Below are 21070 nucleotides of genomic sequence, written 5' to 3' on the forward strand. Positions count from 1 at the left end.
TTCAACGTTACCAGGGGCCGGGTGGGGAGTATTCCGAGTGCAGAGCATGTTTTGGTAATGGATGGTGGTAAAGGCAGCACAACACTATAAATGTACTCAATGCCACTGAATTTGCACTTAACAATTTTCTGCATGATTTTTCTGTAAGCCTACAGCTTCTCTAATAAAAAATAAGAATTTAACTTTAAAAATACAAATAACTTATGAACAATTAACAGTAATATTGTAATATTTTGCAGCAATGGCAAGATAATATTTTTTTCATACCAAGTGACAACAATAAGGAGGTATAAGGGGGGTGTAGCAGTTTAATATTATTGATGAATTCCAAAAAGAAATATTGGATTATGTTTGTAAACAGATCTTTTCCTCTGGGCATATTAGATTATATTGGATTCAGAGGTTTATTTGATTAAGTAATTATGCAAACCTCTTGTACCAGTACAGCACTGAGTCTCTACCCTTTGGTGTATGGAGACTCACAGATAAAAGGCACGGCAAAGGACACAGTTAAGGGTTTTGATGTTGGAGTTTGATGCTGAAGCCTTAACTTGGAGCCCTGGGAAGCAAGCTCACAGAGCAAAGAGAAGCCAGCCCCAGGAAGAGAGGAACCTTGAACCCCGAGAGAAGCAAGACCCTGGAAGGGAGGAACCCAGGAAGCCTGAGCCCTCGCAGACGCCAGCAGCCATCTTGCTCCAACACGTGACAATAGACTGGTGAGGGAAGTAACTTATGCTTCATGGCCTGGTATCTGTAAGCTCCTACCCCAAATAAATACCCTTTATCAAAACCAACCAATTTCTGGTATTTTGCATCAACACCCCTTTGGCTGACTAATACAGGGGGTATGGGATTTTTCCTTTTGGAGTATGAAAACATTCTAAAATTGACTAAGGTGATGACAGCACAACTCTGTCATGAATTTGAGAGCCACTGTGTACACTTTGAATGGACTGTACAAAGCATGGGACTGTATAACACAGGGACGTTTTCTCCTGAATGACAACAAATATATAGTACAAATACAGGGTGTTAATAATCGAGTGGGTTATTGTAACATACGGGCTATAATTAACAGTAATAGTTTGATGATGCTCTTTCATACTAACAAGTGTTTCACAACAATGCAAGGTGCTGGTGGTGGGGTGATGTATGGGAGCCCTGTATGATGACACGCATGTTTATTTTGTAAATTCACAAATTTACTATGCTCATGTATGAACTGATATACTTCAATAAAATTGTATTTAAAAAAAAAAAAAAAGGACATGGGAAGCAGATGTGGCTTAAAGGTAAGCTGGCCGGTGTGGTGAGCTAGACTGCAGAGAGTTCTGGCCTGCGTGGAGTGCTGGCCTGGGCAGAGTACTGCCCCGTGCCAGGAGTGCTGGCCCGCACGGAAAGCTGGTGCAGCAAGATGACTTAACAAAAAGAGACACAGATTCCCAGTGCTGCCGAGAATTCAAGCAGACACAGAACACACAGCGAATGGACACGGGGGGAGGGGGGAGAAATAAATAAATAAGTCCTACAAATTAACAAAAAGACAAACAAGCAGTTAAACAATACGCACAGCATCTGAATATACATTTCTCCAAAGAAGATACACAAATGGCCAATAAACCCAGGAAAAGATGCTCAGCATCAGGCACTAGGGAAATGCAAATCAAAACCACAATGAGATACCACTTCACACCTGGTAGGATGGCTATAATTTAAAATAAATGTTAATGGGAAGTGGATGCAGTTCAAGCAACTGAGCTCCCGCCTACCACATAAGAGGTTCCTGGTTCGGTTCCCGGTGCCTTCTAAAGAAGACAGCAAGCTGGTGTGGTGGGCAGGCATGGCAAGCTGATGCAACAAGAGACACAAGAAGAAAAACATAATGTGAGACACAACAAAGCAGGAAGCAGAGGTTGCAGGTGCCTCCGAAAGAGGACGAGCAAGAGAGCAAGCTGTTGTGACAGGCAGGTGCAGCAAGAATGACGCAACAAGATGATGCAACAAGAGACACAGGAAGAGAAACAGAATGAGACACATCAAAGCAGGGAATGGAGGTGGCTCAAGTGATCAGGGGCCTCCCTCCCATATTGGACATCCCAGGTAGAGTTTCCAGTGCCTCCTAAAGAAACAAGGAAGATGAATAGATACGGCAAGTGCAAACAACGATGGGGTGGGGAGAAAGAAATAAGTAAAATAAATCTTTGAAAGACAAATAAAACAAAATAAAATAAGTGTTGGCAAGGATGCAGAGGAACAGGCACCTTCTGCAACTGTTGGTAGGAATGTAATGTGGTGCCAACACTGTAGAAAAGAGCCTGGCGGTTCCTCAGAAAGTGAGATGGAGAACTACCACCCGACTTGCCATCCCAGGGGCTCACAGATCCCTGTACACCAGTGTTCTTAGCAGCACATTCACAATAGCCAAAAGGTGGAAACAACCCAAGCGTCCACCGATGGATAAATGGAGAAACAGAATATGGTCCATTGGTACGATAGTATTTTTCAGCCACTGTCACAAAGGAATGACATTCTAATACATATGTCTCAGTTTACCATGGGGCTGCCAACGCAAAGTACCCGAAAAGAGTTGGTTTTCAGGGAAACGGACTAGGCCCAGTGGTTAAGGCGTCCGTCTACCATATGGGAGGTCCGCGGTTCAAACCCCGGGCCTCCTTGACCCGTGTGGAGCTGGCCATGCGCAGTGCTGATGCGCACAAGGAGTGCCCTGCCACGCAAGGGTGTCCCCCGCGTGGGGAGCCCCACGCGCAAGGAGTGCTCCCGTGAGGAAAGCCGCCCAGCGTGAAAAGAAAGAGCAGCCTGCCCAGGAATGGCACCGCCCACACTTCCTGTGCCGCTGACGACAACAGAAGCGGACAAAGAAACAAGATGCAGCAAATAGACACCAAGAACAGACAACCAGGGGAGGGGGGGGAATTAAATAAATAAATAAATCTTTTAAAAAAAAAAAAAACAAGCAATTTGCAATTACCTTTAAAAAAAAAAAAAGAGTTGGTTTTCATAATGGGAGTTTTATTTACGGTGAAAGCTCACGGTTCTGAGGTCATGAAATGCCCAAATCAAGGCCCCAGCAGAGATGCTTTCTCACCCCAGGCAGCTACAGGTGACCCCGGCTCCTGCCACCTGGGGAGGCGAGACAGCGGCTGACCTCTGCCGAGCTCCCTGCCTTCCCCTCGGCCTCCCCGCCTCCTGGCTGTGGGCAAGCAGGCACAGGGCTGGTCTCTTCCGCCACAGCTGCTCTGTGGGCCCGGCCTCCTGGGGCGTCCTGTGTAAGCTCCGGCTGCTATGGTTCCTCGAGTCCTCTCTCACACGACAGGGTCAAAATGGCAAAGCTCCCTCTTCCTCTGTGCCTCCATTTATACAAGACCCAGCAAGAGGGTGGAGATTTAAACTGAGTCATGCCTTACTGGCACAGTCCAACTGAAAGGGTCTCACACCCCCGGAATGGATTAGTTCAAAACCTTAATCGTTTTCTTTTTGGGATTTAAGCTGTCACAACATGTGACAACATGGACGAACCCTGAAGACATCATGGTGAATGAAATAAGCCAGACAAGAAAGTACAAATATTGTCTGAGTCCACTTATATGAAATACTGAGAAAAAGCAAATTTGTAGAGACAAAGTAGATCAGAGATTACCAGGGGCTGGGAAGGGGAATGAGAAGTTCTTGCTTAATAGGGACAAAATTTCTGTTTGGAGTGATGAAAGCATTTTGGTAACGGATGGTGGTGGTGGTAGCACCACGTTGTGAATGTAATTAATGCCATGGAATTGTACACTTAAAAAATGGTTAAAATGGGAAATTTTGTGTTGTGTTTATGTTACCACAATCAAAATTTTAAAACGGGGAGAATAAAAAAAGAGAAAGAGCGAGCAGATCTGAATAAAAGGGTCTGGAAAGCCCCACACCAAACTTGTCAGGAGACGCTGGGAGGAAGCTGGCAGAGAGGGGTGGGAGGAGCAACTGAGGACCCTGCCACATGCCCTCGACATATCCACAAGGACCAACTTTTCTGGAACTATGTACCAGAGTTTAAAAAAAAAAAAAAAGTTTATCCGAGACCAGGTGTGAAATCCTGAGAAGCACCTGCACCCAAACCTCCCAACCTCTGAGACACTCACAATGTGAACAGGCCAGACAGGCTCAGAGCCTCCCCAGGCCTGAGAGCACCCAGCCAGGACGGCCACACCCCGGGGGCACGTCCCATTTACCGGACCCAGGGGACTCCCATCCTTCCCTCTGGCCCCTAAGCCTCTCCTGCCCGGGTCCCCACGGCAAGCACCCCCCCACCCTGAGGCCACCTCCTTCCCATTGCAACTCTCCGCAGTCTTGATCACGTCTCTCCTGGTCACGCTGTCCCATCCGCCCCCAGGATTCCCTCCGCGGCTCTACATCCCAGTGACACCGCCGTGGGCCACACCTGCAGGTGCTGGATAAACGCTCATCGGCTGAGCGAAGGCCACGAGGTGGAAGACACCGTTACAGCTGTTTACCACTGAGGAAACCAAGGCACGGACAGGTCAAGCAGCCGCTCAAGCCTCACCCCGCACCCCCACCCCGCGACGGCAGCCTTCACTCTCACCTACGTCATGCAGCCAAGAGAGCGCTCCCACAGTTCATCAAGGCACCCAGCGCACCCGCGGCCTAAGGAACCCACTCTGCCCTGGAACTTGAGACGCCACCTGGCCACCTCACCGCCGGCCTCCAGCAATTCCGCTCAGCAGAAGCAGCCATGGCGGCGGGGACAGCTCATGAATCCCACCTGCCGGCAATTCTTCCAGTCCCTCGAGAGACTCGCTCATCCCAGTTCCCAGCTACACGAATCCACGGATACAGAGACCTTCGACTCCAACCAAGGCCAGATAGGAACAGGGTGTCAAGCTCAGGGCACCCTTCCTAAGCTGCGAGAACAGCATGTCGGGTGGGAGGCCAGGGGACAGCAGCAGAGCCCACGCCGGGTGGGAGGCCAGGGGACAGCAGCAGAGCCCATGCCGGGTGGGAGGCCAGGGGACAGCAGCAGAGCCCACGCCGGGTGGGAGGCCAGGGGACAGCAGCAGAGCCCACGCCGGGTGGGAGGCCAGGGGACAGCAGCAGAGCCCGCTGGCCTGTTCTGGGAAGGGCGCGGCGGGCAGCCAGTCGGCCTCGTCCCCATTGGGGCAGTGAAGACAGGCAGAGGTGCGGAGGGCAGTGCGCAAAAGGGGCCTCTGCGTCCTGGTGGCTCTCCACGTCTTGGTTTCCCACCGTTGGGGTCAAGAGACTCCCCTGGAGCCTTACAATTTTAAATTTTTTTTTTTTTTTTTTAGCTAAGCCAGTAAAAACAATTTATTGGGAAATGGGGGAAGAGAAGAGAGCTTGCCAAGAAATGGGAGAGAAGGACAGAAATACACACTGAGATTTGGTGCAGGCTCCTCTAGGCAGAGAGAGCCCAGGAAATTTCACCCCTGGCCTAAGCTAGTTTCCATGAGTGCCGTATAGACCACCCATCTCCAAAGAACCCAAAAGGTAATGGAAAGCACTTACTGAAGAAAAGAACTTCTGCAAATCAATTTTTTAAAAAAGAAAAGCCAACTTTTTTAAATGTGAAAAAGAATAAAAGCTTAGAAATTTCATTTTAAAATGTGCAAAAGGCACTTCATGGAGGGAGGGAGAGAAATGAATGGCCAATTTATACATGAAAAAGTTCTCACCCTCATTCGCCAGCAGGGAAATGGAATGGAAACTGCAGAGAGCTATCTAGTGGAAGGGTTAAGCAAGCAAAGCCCTGAATGACCTGGAGCGGGGAGAAGGTACAGCAAACAGAATGTACTCGGCTAGCTCGAGTGCAAACCGCCCCCACCCTCCAGGAAGCTGGGTGAAGGCTACTGAAGTGGGGGTGCGCACGAGGACGTGAGCGTCGCTGTGACCCCGGCCCCGAAGCCGCGCTCCACAGCGCCCACTGCAGCATCACGCCCGGCAGCCCAGACGGGAGCGGCCCCCGTGCCCACCCGCAGCGGACCGGGCGCAGTCGTGGCACCAATGGGCGCCGCGGCGTCACTCGGCAACCAGGCAAAGTGAACCCAAGAGGCACCTCTCATCCGCCTCACGTGGCACGTGAAGTAGAAGCAGCAGGATTCCCAAGAGTGCCTCATTCCATTTGCATCAAGTTCAAAAACAGGCAGAGGCCACAAAGGGGTCTCCGGGCAGCAACGGGGGGGCTGCTCTGCTGCTGCACCCCACTCCCTCCAGGGCCCCCCAGGGAGCTGGGCGCTCCTGATCAGCACATCTCGCTGTGTCGGACTTCAGGTTCCCACATGTGCGTGTTTTGAGCACGGAAGTGAACCCTATCCCTTCTTTCTTTGAGTCACCAAATGGGCAGCCTGGGAGTCTGACCCTCAGGGATATTATAATGAAAGTCAGTTCCGCGTGGCAGCGATGTGGTAAATGGGGAGCTCGGTCATCAGAACAGTGACTCCCCCAGGGCACCAGCGCTGGCTCTGCCCACTGCCACCAGCCCCAGGCCTGGTGCGCCCTGGACTAAGCGACGGGGCCCAAATCAACAGTGCGCTGAAGGAAGGCCTGTGGGAACGGTGTTCTTTCCACCTCGGCCTCGGAGCTTATTTTAGAAAGCGCATTGGACACAGATAACCTATCATCAAAAGCAAATGGCCCCAAAGTCTGTCGTTCCTCAAACCTTTGCCCCACTTGGCTCTACGAAGAAGCAAATCACCAGATCCGTCCTGTGGATCCTGACCTGTCTCCCAGGCTGGCCATCCCAAAGAGCCCCGTAAAGACCGCCTGCCCTGTATACGCTGCCTGCCCCATACATAGGCCACCTGCCCCATATACTGACCATCTGCCCTGGAAAGGCCACCTGCCCTGTATACTGACCGCCTGCCCCATACGGGCCACCTGCCCCATACACTGCCTGCTCCAGATTGTCCCCTACTGTTGGCATTTCTGCAAACAGCAGAGAACACGGGCCTCACTGCTCCCCTGGCCCTCCTGGTGGGAGGTCGCCCTCCCGGGACCCAGGAAGTGGCTGAGCTGGTTCTCCCCCAGGTGGCAGAATCAACCGACTCCTGGTGATTTGCTGAGCACCGAGTCAGGCGCTGTGGGGACGGGGACAGTGATGACAGAGACGGGAGCTGGACAACTGTAGGCGACCACAAAAGGAAATGCGCACGGGAAATGCCAAATGGAAGGCGATCCGTGCCAGCGGCGGCCTGGGCGGCACCTGGTCCGGGAGGTCGGGCAGGCGGGCACGCCCACTGCCCAAGTCTCCTCCAGGAAGGGCAGGCAGTTCTCCCGGAAACCTGCTGCCAGGGAAAAGCAGGCAGCTCTGCGGGACGACGAGCGCCTGGGCAGGGTCCTGCCAGCCTGTCTCTCCCCTCACACCCTGCCTGCTCCTGTGGACCCACCGAACAGGACCCAAAGGGTCCCAGGAAACCAGGGCTTAACTCCCTGCATTTCAGCTGGGAAAACTGAGGTCCCGAGAGAGCAAGCACTTGGCTCAAGGCCAGGGAATGAGTTTCTGGCAGAGCTGAGGCTGGAACTTGGGTCTCGGGGCTCAGAGTCCAGTGCTCCTTGCTTTGTCGCCCCCAGCAGGCAGAGGGGCTGGGAGGCCAAAGGACCCCACACCAGACAGTCAGCGAGGATTGTCTTTTCCTTCAAATGTGCCCAACTACGAAACTCAAGCCTGTGACGCTAAGATGATCTGCAGCTTGCGCAGCCATCTCCAAGGATGAGAATGGTACAAACAAGGTAAAGGCCGCCCTAACTTATGAGGGCGAAAACACACGTGCGCGCACGCATGCACACCCTAAACTAAGTCTCCCCTCATTCTGGGCAGCCTGGCCCTGGCCCACGGCCTGCAAGCCACAGCCACCTGGGGGCGGGCAGCAGCCACCTCCTGGCACGGCACCCAAGGTCTGTGTGCCGCCTGGCCAGGCCCCCGCACCCCGCAATTAAGGCCAGTTCACCTCCTGGTCTCTAGATTCTGAGCTCTGATGCCTGGCCCCAGGGGAGAGACAAGAAAACTCTGGGGTCATCCCGGGAGGTCAGGAACAGGACAGTGATGGCCACAAAGAAGACACCTCGGCTGTGGCCTGGGGCAGGAAGGCGACCCAAGTGGTCCTGGACCCCACCAACCACCCAGAGTCAGGTCAAAGTCAGGGAGTCTGAGCAGAGCTTCTCCTTACTCATCGGTTTCCATGACTGCGGCCAGTGACCGCGGCTTACTGCGGGCCCTGCAGCGAGCCCAGCACGTTACATCCTGTACCACACGTTGTGCCCCCAACAACCCCAAGACGTGCGTACACTTGGCTCCCCATTTTACAGATGACAGAGGGAGGCTGGAGCTTGCTCGCAGCGGCAGAGTCTTTGTCAAAGGCAGGCGGCTCGCCCGGGGCTCGAGCGACCAGCTTTCCCAGCTGGCTGTTTCCCCGGCTGGCCTTGGGCACCGGGTGAGCAGGGCTCTGGAGCCTTCCCCAGCTTCCTATCACAGAAGAAGAAAGAGACGGGGAGGGTGGCAGCCTCCTAGGGAGCCCGGCTAGGGAGGGAGGAGACTGCCTCCCAGGCGGGGTGCTAGTCTGCTTCGGGCCCCCAGGAGCTCCGAGCTGCAGAGGGGAGCCCCCGCCCCCTAGCCCCAAGCAGCAGGACACCAGAAACTGGCCTCCTCCACAAATGTGGGAACCCTGTAGGTACAGCAACTTCTCTGGGAGAATCAAAAATTCTGGAAACAACTCCAATGTCTATCCACAGACAAACAGATGAACAAAATGTGGTATTTCCACATAACAGAGTATTATTCAGCCCAAAAGAGGAAAAAAGTTCTGACGTATGTTAGAAAACATCATGCTGAGTGAAATAAGCAAGGCCCTGAAGCCTTCATAGTATATTGTTCCATCTACAAGAAACGTCCAGATGAGGAAAATCCAGAGAGATGGGAAGCAGATTCGCGGTTGCCAGGGGGAGCGGGGAACGGGCAGGGGGTGCTAATGGGTACAGGGCTTCTTTCGGGGTGATGAAAATGGTCTGGCTGTAGACTGTGGTGACGGTCACGTAGCCCTGAGAACGTACTAAAAACCACTCAACCGCACGCTTCAAAAGGAATGGGGCAGCGTGGGAACCCTACCTCAGAAAAGCCGTTATTTTAAATAATGACCACTGAACCCCTCTCCCCAGGCCCCCCAGAACGCACAAGCTGGGGCATCACTGCCCTGGAAGGCTGGGCTGGCACGGCCTGGAGCAAGGCAGCCGTGGAGCGAGGGGCGGCGGCGATGAGAGCTCAAGGAAGCCCCGGGAGCAGGAGGCCGGCTCAGGTTATTTTAGCAGAGAGCTTAATTTCTCAACAATTCCCAGAGAAGCTGCGAAAGGCCCCTCGAGTGGGTGCGACCTGTGACACGTAGGCAGCCCAGCGAATGATGCTGGGACCTCAGGGACACCCCCGCTCCAGGGGGCTCATGACAAATGGGCAGGGCCCAGGCACCAGGGGCACGCTGGAGCCACGGCGCCCCGGGCCTGAGCCCCGGCACGCGGGGTGGCAGGGAGCCCACGGCAGGCCCCTCACGCCCAGGCCCTACCCAGCGCCCCTCAAAAGCAAACTCATTCTCAGATCACACAGGGCCGACAGGACATTTTGTCATTGTCACTTCTGTTGCTGTTTCACCTAAAATACAACCCTGCTTAGGGCTGGACAACTGAACTCGGCAAATTCGCCTGATTCCCACAGCCCTTACGGCGACAGAACCCAAGCAGGTGCACGCAGCAGAGCACGGGGGAAGCTGCCACTCTGCTCGAGAGGGCTGCGGCCAGGCCCCGGCTCTCAGAGCAGGGAGCACGCACCCCTGCCAGCGCAGCCAGGGAGGGGAGGCCGGTCCTAGAACCCGCTCCTTCTGCTCTGCCAGCCCCAGAGGCCCAGACGTGCACGGCGCATGGCAGAGGCCCTGCCTGCGCTGGCTCTCCCGGGCAGCCCCAGGGAGCTGTGCTCTCCCCAGGAGCACTTGGGGGCTGTGAGCCTGGGCAGGGGCTCACCGGCTCCCGTAGGCCCCTCGGTCCTGCAGCGGGAAGGCTGGGCAGGAAAACGCGCCAGCGGGCTGGGGGGTCCCCAGGCCTGGCCTTGCAACTTCACACAAAATGCCATGTGAGGTGCGCTTCCAGAGAGGACGAAAATCCTGCTCAAAGAGGCTGCAGAGACCCAGGCCGGCCCTTCACAGCCCGAGGTCCGCAGTCGGCAGGGGCCAGCAGGAAGAACCTGAGCTGAGGGGCTGGGACCCCCGCCACGAACCTCAGGAGAGCCGGAGTCCTGCCTTGGGGCCTCAGGCCTCACCTATATTGGGGGTGTCTGGCAAGAACAAGGTTCCCCCTGCTTCAGGAACTCGCTGCAGGGCTTCTGCCATAACTCCGCCACGTGCGTTAAGTGTACTTAATGTCGCCATCAAAATCAACTCTTACTTCAAAAGAAATGTCAAGAAGGAATCTTTAGATCACTACTGGATTGGAAAACCAGTAGTGTCTTGCCTTAACTAGTTAAAGTTACCTTAAAAACACATACTACCAAGAAATGAAAGCTGCCAGCACCATGTGCATTGAGGGGAAGACGCGACACCGTGAAGGTGGCGTCCCCCCCAAGGAGGCGACAGTCGACGTGGTCGCTATCCAAATCTCTGCAGGGTTCTGGTAGAAACCAGCAAGCAAATTCTAAAGCTTATATGGAAGCACAAGGGCCTAGAATATCCAAAGCAATATTGAAAGACAAAAAGGAGACGGGACCGGAGGTGGCTCAAGCCATGGGGCGCCTCCCTCCCACATGGGAGGTCCGGGTGCGGTTCCCAGTGCCTCCTAAAGAAAAGACGATGAGCACATAACAGACACAGAAAGCAGACAGCGAGCACAAAGCATTGAGGGGTGGGGGAGAAATAAATAAAATAAAATGAAAATTTAAAAAGGTGGAGGATTTATGCCACCTGATTTCCAAACACACTCAGAAGCTCCGACCAACTGAGCCACTGGTCTGAGGCTAGCCCTGGCGAGAACCACGCTGAGGCTAGATAATTCTCGGGGGGTGGGGGCTGTTGCAGGCACGCGGGATGTTTAATCCCCTAGAATCTATCCACTAGGTGACAGTAGCATTCCATCTCCCCCGCCCCCGCTGTTAAGAACTAAAAATGTCTTCAAACACTGCCAAATGTTCCCTGGGGGCCACTATCGCCCCCAGTTGAGAACAGCAGGACAGGTATATAGATCAAAGGAACAGAATAGAGAATCCAGAAATAAACTCTCACAGTTACCGGACTGAGTTTCAACAAATGTGCAAAGGCAATTGGAAGGAAAAAGAATAACCTTTTCATCAAATATCCAAGTGTAAAAAAATGAACTTAGATCTTTACCTCAAACCATATACCAAAAAATTTAACTCAAAATGGATCACAGAACTAAATATAAGGACTAAAACTGGGAAACGGACTTTGGCCCAGTGGTTAGGGTGTCCGTCTACCACATAGGAGGCCCGCGGTTCAAGCCCCGGGCCTCCTTGACCCGTGTGGAGCTGGCCCATGTGCAGTGCTGATGCGCGCAAGGAGTGCCCTGCCACGTAGGGGTGTCCCCCGCGTAGGGGAGCCCCACGTGCAAGGAGTGCACCCATAAGGAGAGCCGCCCAGCTCGAAGGAGGGAGCAGCCTCCCGAGGAATGGCGCCGCCCACACTTCCCGTGCCGCTGACGACAACAGAAGCGGACAAAGAAACAAGACGCAGCAAAAAGACACAGAAAACAGACAACTGGGGGAGGGGAAGGGAATTAAATAAATAAATAAATCTTTTTAAAAAAAAAAGAAAGGACTAAAACTGTAAAACTTCTAGACAGAAAACATAGGACAAAATTTTGTTCACTTAGGGTAGGCAAAGATTTCTTAGCTATGACTCCAAAAATTTTTTTAAAAACTGGTAAATGTGACATCACCAAAATGGAAAACTTTTATTCTTCAAGACACCATTAAAAAAAATGAAAAAACAAGTCATGGATTGGAAGAAAATATTTAAGTTTCACGGCCAATAAAGGAACTGTACCCAGAATACACAAGGAATGCTTCCATATCAATTAAAAGAAAACAGGGAAGTGGATATGGCTCAACTGATAAAGCATCCGCCTACCAGATAAAAGGTCCAGGGTTCAGTATCCAGGGCCTCCTATGGTGAGTGGCCCACGCACAGTGCTGCCGTGGGCAAGGAGTGCCGTGCTATGCGGGCGTTCCCCCACGTAGGGGTGCCCCACGCACAAGGAATACACCCCACAAGAAGAGCCGCCCCATGCGAAAAAAGCACAGCCAGGCCAGGAGTGGTGCCGCACACCTGGAAAGCTGATGCAGCAAGATGATGCAACAAAAAGAGACACAGATTCCTGGTGTCACCTGACAAGAATACAAGCGGACCCAGAAGAACACACAGCGAATGGACATAGAGAGCAGACAAGGGGAGGGGGAAAGGGGAGAGAAATAAATAAAAATAAATCTTTAAAAAAAAAGAAAACAATCCAATTCTTAAAAATTGGGCAGGGAAGCAGATGTGGCTCAGGCAGTTGAGCACCAAGAGATGTGAGGAGTAAAAACATAATGAGAGACACAACAAAGCGGGGAGCAGAGGTGGCGCAAGCATTTAGGCACCTCCCTCCCATATCAGAGGTCCCGAGTTTGACACCCAGTGCCTCCTAAAGAAACAAGGAAGTCAGACACAGCAAGCAAAAAACAACAAGGGGGTGGGGGGAAATAAATAAATAAAATAAGTCTTTAAAAAAAAAAACAAGAAAACCAACTCAGGGAAGCCAATGGGGCTCAGTGGTTAAGCACTGGCTTCCCACATACTACGTCCCAGGCTCAATCCCTGGCCCCCAGTACCTCAGGAAAAAAAAAATTGGGCAAAAGACTTCAATAGACATTTCAGGAAAAGAGGGAGGGAGGTTGATGTATAAAAGCATTTGAAAAAATGCTCAACATTATTAGCCACTTAGGGAAATGCAAATCAAAATCACAGTGGGACGTCACCTAATTCCCACTAGGATGGCTATAATCAAAAGACAGACCACAGTGAGCGTTGGTAAGGAGGTGGAGAAATTGCAACGCTCATTATTGCTAGCGGAATATAAAATGGCACACCTTTGTAGAAAAGCTTGGCAGTTCCTCAAAAAGTTAAACATAGAGTTATAACACGATCCCGCAATTCCACTCCAAGACGTACGCAGGAGAGAATGAAAACACATGTCTGCACAAAGCTTTGTGTATAAATATTCAGAGCAGAATTATTCATAATAGGCAAAGAGTAAAAACAACCCGAACGTCCATTAACAGACAGGTAAACTATTGATAAACAAAATATTCTATTTCCACACAATGGCATGAACCTCAAAAATAGTAAGCTAAGGGGAGCAGATGTAGCTCAAGTGATTGAGAGTTTGCCTCCCATGGAAAAGGTCCCAGGTTCGATCCCCAATACCTCTTAAAAACAAAACAAATGAAAAAACCAACTCTCATTGGGGAGCGGGTGTGGCTCAGTGGTTGAGCGCCTACTTCCCGTGTACGAGGTCCTGGGTTCAATCCCTGGTGCCTCCTAAAAAAAAAAAAATTATGCTAAGAGAAAGAAGCCTGTCTGAAAAAAAAGAAAGACTACATGCTGTATGATTCCATTTACATGAAATGTCTAGAAAAGGCAAAAATTTTTTTAAGACAGAAAGCACATCAGTGATGGGCTGGGGGTGGGGTTAACTGCAAATAGGCACAAAGAAAATTCTCAGGGTGAGGAAGTATCCAAAACTGGATTGTGGTGGTAACAGCACAAATCCATAAATTCACTAAAAATCACCAAACCTTTTGTTTGCAACAGATGAACTGTATGGTGCCTAAAATACACCTCAATAAAGCTCTTAAGAGTGAAACAGAAAAGTGGATGTGGCTCAAGCAATGGGGATCTCGTCTACCTTGTAGGAGGTCCAGAGTTTGATTCCCGTGGCCTCCTAGTGAAAGCAAGCTGGCCTGTGCAGGAGTGCTGGCCCGCGTGGAGAACTGGCGCAGCAAGATGACGCAACAAAGAGAGACAGAGAGGAGAGACAATAAAAGATGCAGCAGACCAGGGAGGTGAGGTGGCGCAAGAGATTGAGTGCCTCTCTCTCACCCCGGAAGGTCCCAAGATTGGTTCCCGGTGCTGCCTAAAGAGAGGACAAGCAGACACAGAAGAACACACAGAGAATGGACACAGAGAGCAGACAGTGAGTGTAAAAACAATGGGGGGGGGGGCATAAATAAAAAAATAGATCTTTTAAAAAAAAGGGCGTAAAATAAAACACACAATGAAATCAAAGCAAATATTATTGAATTCAAGCTAGATACCACTATACCAAATGCCGAAAGGTACATAATCAAAGGGCAACTGGAAGACAGTAGCACAGAATGACTCTTTCTCCTTGACAAATTTTTAAAAATTCAAAACAGACAGGGACGTGAAAAGGGAACAACTTTCTCTTAAAGTGATTTAGCAGTCCAGGGGGCACCCCTAAAACCACCCCAAACACCTCCAAAGTACCCCATCCACTACTGGGAAATGCACAAAGTGCTGCCAAGGTCCCTTCTGCCTCTGACTGACCTGCCGTGACCTGAGGGGGAGTCTGGGAAGACAGTGGTGGCCAGGGCCCAGGAGCCATGAACAGGAAAGGGGGCCCAGACGAATAAGGAAGCAGACGAGGAAAAAACAGCCGGCGGCGTGGACAGCCTTTGTTCTGGACAGGCCCATAAGAGAACTATTCCTGCTGGAAGTCAGTGGGCTCAGCTGCGGTGCCAGCTCCCACCGATTCAGAGTGGCTAGCTGGACTCTGAAATCAAGTCCAGGCTCAGAGCGACAGAGTGTCACAGGTGCCAAATCCAAAAGGCGTGCTGTGAGAGCCGTGTGTGTGTCAGCCTGGCCTAATGTGTCTTGTCCAAGCCCTCGAGTGAAGGGACATGCTCTGGTCCCAGGTGATAGGAAGTGCCCTATCAACTTATTTGTTTTGGATACTCAGCCATGTGTGAAAAATCAAGCCCTTGTCTACTGCTATTGGGGTCTGAGCCCAATTTCCTTCAAAGCAATTTCAGCAGCTCACCTTTGGCCCACACCAATTTCGGGCCAGGCACTGTTCTGGGTACTGTGTGTGCTTCAGCCCACTTAGGTGGCATGGACAGTTCATCCCATTTTACAGAAAACTGTTGGTCCAGGAGCTAAGAAACTTGCCTAGGGCCACTCAACCGGAGATAGGCTGGGAGAACACGGGAGATGGAAAAGGACATTAGAAACAACTGCTCTGTTAGGTCTGGGACATCAGCCCACAGGCCCTGCAGGGGGTTCCCCCGGCCAACGGCCCCACAACACTGGGGTCATGGAGATCTCCCCAACTGGTAAGCAACAGCACTTTGTGCCCAGCTCTGACTCCATCTTCGGACTGTCTCAAAACTCTACTCCTCCCCTTAACCCCAGTAACCCCCACTCAGTTAGTATTCCAAAACCACGGCAGAGCAGTTTTCAAATTTGGGTGGACATCAGGCTCACCTGGGCCACAGGTTTAAAATTCAGGTTCCTAGGCCCCAGCAGGCCCTGGTGGGACTGAAGTATGGCCTGGGAAATGCATGCTTACCCAGTGTGCCCACTGGGTGGGAGCAGGTGCCCCTGGGCCACCTTCAGAAGATGCTGGCCCACTAGGGTCAGCTGTGAGGCCCAGGAGGCCACATCAGATCCACTGCTTCACAAGCCAGGATCTGAGGACAGCATCTGAAGGTCTCAATGATGTTCAAACCCTCCGCCACCGCCTCCTCCTCCTCTTTCCACAGCACATAACTAGCTAAGACGGAGAGTGAGGAACCTGACCGAAATTCCCCAGCAGGGCACGCTCATCAACAGAGGCAGTGGGACTGAGTGGAAACGCTTATCTGGGAATCTGGGAGTCAGGCACTGGGGCCTGGTCCCAGGGGTGCCTCCATCCAGCTCAGACACCATGGGAAAGTCGCTTCCTCCCTGGTGGCACCAGGTCCCAGAGCCATAAACCAGAGACCGCAGAAGTCCCTTCCAACCATTCCAGCTTGGTAAAAACCCCGAGGCCCTTCCCACCATCAATACAATCTTCTCCTTGGGACCAAACCCACTTCTCCCAACACCCCCGCCCCCCCGGACGCCGCAGGAGAGTTCAGCTTCTGCACAGATGGGATGGAAAGTGTCCAGAGCCACCAAGCCACCAAAGAAAGCGAAAACCGGTGATGGTGATGATGTCAGTGCTGGTGACAATTGACACTTTATAAACACGGGCCGATGAGCCGGGCCCCGGGCTAAGCGCCTTGCCACCATCGTGTCCCCTCAACCCACCGTGGCCCACCCCCACCCCAGTTTGTAAAAGCTCCTCCACCGTACAGAGGAGGGAGCTGAGGCACAGAGGGCTGAAGTGATTGACCCAAGGTCACCCGGCCGGGAAGTGGTAGCGCCGGGCACGACCTCGGGCGAGTCGGTGCATCGCCCAAGAGCGCGGGGCAACCCGGGGCGCTCTCGGGCCCAAATCCCACGCACGCCTCAGGGTCCGGGCCGGGAGAGGCGCGGGGCTTCGAGGCCGAGGCGTCGAGGGCAGCAGCCCGGGGCCCCGCGCCGCTCCCGCGTTTCACCCCGCGCCCGCCGTGCGCGCCTGGGGGCCCGGCCGGCGCTCACCGGACTTCGGGGGATAGCGATAGGCCGAATTCGCCTGGATGTCGATGTCTTCCACCCCCGCGATGCGGCGGCTCAGGATGGAGCCCATGGTGCGCGGCGCGGCCGGGCCGGGGCCGAGGCGGGACAGCGGCGCCGGCGTCCTCACGCGGACATGGCCGGGACCAGGCCGCACGGACGCTCGTCCACTGCCGCCGCGGAGCCTCGGCCTCCGTCCCCACCCCCGGCTCGGCCCTGGGCCCGACCGCACGGCCACCCCGCCTCCCAGGCCAGCGGCATCTCGGGAAATGGAGTCCTTTCGCCGCCGGGGCCGCGGCCAGGAAGCCCAGCTGCGGACTACATTTCCCAGGATGCTCTGCTCCCAGGCCCGCTGAGGTTGTTGACCAGGCTCCGGGACAAACCAAACGACCTAAAGCTAAGGGGGAGGCACCATCCTCTGCGCCTCAAAATGGCCTTCCCTCTGCCCTCCAAGCGCAACACTAGCATCTTAACTGTTTTGGCTTCTCATAGTTCGATCAGATGTAGACGCTTCTAGGGACGCAAAGTTTTCCATTTACCATCTCAGTGAAATGCCTCCCTGCGCCACCGTGGTTTTCCCCACTACCCAGGGTCTGTCTTCTGCCCGGCCAGCAGAGGGCACGCCTTTACCTGCCACCCAGAAAGGGCTGACCTGGGACGCTTGCTTACCTGGACCAGTGGCACAGGGGAAGCAAAGAGCCTGATTTGGCCTTTGCCAGAACTCAGGCACCACTCCAATAACACGCTCAGACAATTACTTTAAAGACATAATTCTACTGCCACTACAAAAGGCGAGACCTATTTCCATTCAACAGAGGAAAAAAAGGAGGGAGAGGCACCTAGAAGGTGCTGGAAACAAGTTTGCGAAAGCGGGGTGGAGATACAGAGGCATGCAGCTTACAAGGTACTTGGCTTTTGACTCACACACACGACTCTGTAAGCAAGAGAAGCTGGGGTCTGTTTTTATTTACTTTAAAGTAGAGGAACTCAGCTCAGAGAGGGTAGTGACTTTCCAGGGGCACAGGACTGATGGTACTTAAGCCTGCTGTGCCAAGAAAGGTGCAAGGGAGGGCAGTAACTGTCTCAGAGTCTCTAATGGAGAATCTACCATAGTCCACATTAAAATGAGCTGGATAATTTTACAGGGGCCCAAAGCCCCAGCACAACCTTCCCAGTATTGGAACCTGGGAAACCAAATGAATAAAGGAGTTGCAGGACTTGTGTGATTATCAGGAAAAGTCCAGGTCTTGAAGGAGCCTGATTAAACTTCCCTGTTCACTCCAGCCTGGTATATACTGAGCCCTTTGCATATAGCATATGTTCTCTTGTTTAAGTCTCATGTAGGTTCTATTCTATTTTGATTTCCCAATTTACAGAAGAGGGAAGAGAGGTGAGGTATCCCACTCCAGATTGCAAAGCAGAGAGGTGGTAAAGCTGGAATGTGAACCAAGCCACTGCCCTGGCCACAGCACTCCCATCCCACCCCCCCACCCCCAGCAATGGCAGTGTCCCAATTTCATTCCTCTTGCCTGGTCAGGCCTGAAAACACCCCCACCTCTGTGTGATCCTCCTTCCCCTATTCTAGACTTCCTTTGTTGAATCAGGTAACACAGGCACATTCCATTTACTGCCCTCCCTGACTGTTTGGGGGAAGGGAAGAGGAATACTGAGAGCCCTGCTGTTCCCACACATACGCCTGAAAAATAACACCAACATGTCCAGCCATTGGATCCTGGACCAGGGCAGCTGGGTGCCTGATTAAGTATGCAGCTGCATAGAGCTTAGGACTGGAGGTATCCTCAAAGCTCCCCCACCCACGCACCCACCCACCGCCACCATTATTTTTCTATGATTATCCATGCCCAGCTGGGAGATGAGCCCTTTCTGATTTAATCCTAGCTCCACAGTCAACATCCTGGGTGATTCATTCAGTTAGTCAACAGATATTTATCATGCAGCTACTATGTGAAAGGCAGATGTGACGTAGCCAACAGAGATCAAAGGATGGAACTAGCCAGCATGGAAGTTGAAGACTAGTGGAGAAACAGAGGACTAAAAAGGCTGACAAATGTATACTGATAAAATGTGTTAAGAGCTTCAGGGCAGTGGATTGAGGGGCAGTATGAAATAATAGAGGATACCTACTTAATAGGAGAAAACTGGGAGGCTTCTCTGAGAAGGTGACATTTAAACCAGGACTTGCAATGCAACTAACTTGGCAAAGTGAAAGGGAGCCCAACCTAAGTACCAGGCAGGAGAAGCAGCATGTGCAAGGGCCCTGAGGCAAAAAACAGCTGCATGTGGTCCACGAGCTCAAATGCTAGTGGCTGGAGTGGAGGGAGGATGAGAGAATCAGATCATGAGGAACTCCCCCATCCCCACCCCCAGTCAGTCGCATTTGCACTTTTGAAAAATATGGCAAAACCTGGCAACGGCTCAAGGCCCCTTGGTCTGTGTCCCTCAAGTCTAACCTTCAAAAGCCTCCTGAGCCAGGAGGAACCTGGCCTATTCATTCTAGTGCTCAAAGAGCCTGCACATGCAACTGTCTGACCAATATCTGGGTAGTGAGGGAAAGCAGGGGGATGGGAGAAGGAAGCCAGGGGAGGCCAGAGCAGCTAGGACCCTTGGCCCTCGATTGGCTAGCTGTGTGAACTTTGGCAAGGCCCTCGACTTCTCTGGGCCTCAGGTAAGATGAAGGTGCTGCTAGAAATGCCGCACCCTCCTCTCTTCCCCACCTCCATTCCCATCTACTGGCCCCAGCTAAGCATGCTGAGAAATCCAAAGTCCACCCTCCAGCCTGGCCAGACCTAGCTGAAAACAAGGTTGTTTTTCTTCCCCTGCTGTTCCTGGGAAAACAAGCGAGCTGGGGGGCCACGGGCCAGCAAAGTGACCTTTGCCCCTTCCAGCCCCATCTGTCCCACCCCTGCCTGGGAGAGCTCCTTCTGGACTGGGCAGGCCTGGGCTGGCACCTGAGTGCTACCTGGGTGAGGGTAGAGGGACAAGTGAAGGCATTTCCTGACTCTCTGAGCAGGTAAAGCCCTCAGTGGACCCAGCTGGGGTGGCACACTCTCCCTTGCTAGAAGCACACCCTGCTGCCCCACTGGCCAGGCAAAAGGGTAAGGCAGTCTGGTATCCAGTCTGGGTTTCCTCATCTGTAAAATGGGGATGAGGCAATGAGTGACAAGTGCAAAAAAATCAAGAGTGTACTGAGTGCCAGGTCCCATGCTGAGGGCTTCATGGGCATTAACCCCACCCCCCACTCCCCAGCGGCCCTGGGAGTGGGGGAGAGGCTCAGCACTCTTACCTTGAGTTCCACAAACAAGGAGACTCAGGCTCAGAGGGGGAGTGACTGGCCCAGCATCACACAGTCATTAAGTGGCAGGGTGAAGGCTGACATTCAGGTCTGACTCCAGTACCTGGCCACCTTCCACCGTGCTGTGCTGCCATCTCCATAGAAATAACAGTCATCATATTCAGAGCTGCCTTTTACTGTGTGCCTTCCCTGCACTCAGCATTTGGCCCATGTTAACCCAAATGCTTTGCAAAGGTGAGGAGTGATTCTTCCCCCTTCCACCCCACGGCTCCCTAGTCTGTCTTCGCGTTGTTTTTGTTGTTTTTGCTCATTGTGTGCACTCACTCTTTTTTCTTTAGGAGGAATCGGGAACTGAACCCGGGACCTCCCCTGTGGTAGGTGGGTGCTCAACTGCTTGAGCCACATTCAACTCCCTGGAGTAATTCTTAATTAAGAGCCAAAAATCTCTTGGTGTCACCATGATTTGCAAAAAGTTGAGGAGCCTGAAAGGCAGAAAGTTGCGGTAAAGAAGCTAAATTGGTGTTTCCCAGTGAAGAGGGGTGAGGGGTTTCTGCCAGGACTGGAAGGAAAACTATACCCAGGCCTTTCCCCACCTCGTAGCAATCCCACTGTGGCCTAGCTCTCTTCCCTCCCTGGGACCTCTGCCTCCAGGGTACCCCTAGCCTCCCAACAACCCCAGGATCTTTCAGGCCCTCTCCACCAAACCCCTATCGTCCTCCTCCTGCCAGCGAATGGGAGAGCCCCCGGCAGGGAGGGGCCCAGGAAGGGCCCCCCAGCTCCTCCACTCCAATTCGATGGACAAGGCTTCTGCGGCAAGGCAAAGGCGGCTTCCTCTGGAACCAGACACACCCCAAAGCGCGCCTGATCCTGACTGCACGCCTCCCCTGCCCCCTCTCCAGTCCCCATCCGGCCCCCACCCTGCCACAGCCACACCAAAGCTTATAGGTACGAGAAAGCAGATCTATTAATACCCTTCACTGTCCTTTAACCCACTCCCTGGGCCTGCGCCTCCCTCTCGAGGGCATTTTGCACACTCGTAATT

At 52.8% G+C, this 21070-nt stretch overlaps 1 protein-coding gene across 8 annotated transcripts in view; it reads right to left on the bottom strand.

The window, feature by feature from the left end:
* Window positions 1-16980, bottom strand: part of MGRN1 (mahogunin ring finger 1) — a 64670-nt gene extending 47690 nt beyond the window's left edge. For 4 of the 8 annotated variants that reach the window (XM_071211412.1, XM_071211415.1, XM_058286552.2 and 1 more), the window contains exon 1: window positions 16701-16902. In XM_071211412.1, the coding sequence (XP_071067513.1) occupies window positions 16701-16788 (88 nt within the window). In that variant the 5' untranslated portion in view covers window positions 16789-16902. Of the gene's footprint in view, window positions 1-16700 lie in introns of all 8 variants that reach the window. The other 4 variants (XM_004452192.4, XM_071211416.1, XM_071211414.1 and 1 more) reach the window with 4 other exon arrangements.
* Between the last annotated feature and the right edge of the window lie 4090 nt (window positions 16981-21070).

The sequence above is a fragment of the Dasypus novemcinctus genome, chromosome 23 (genome assembly GCF_030445035.2).
Source record: "Dasypus novemcinctus isolate mDasNov1 chromosome 23, mDasNov1.1.hap2, whole genome shotgun sequence".
Taxonomy (NCBI): domain Eukaryota; kingdom Metazoa; phylum Chordata; class Mammalia; order Cingulata; family Dasypodidae; genus Dasypus; species Dasypus novemcinctus.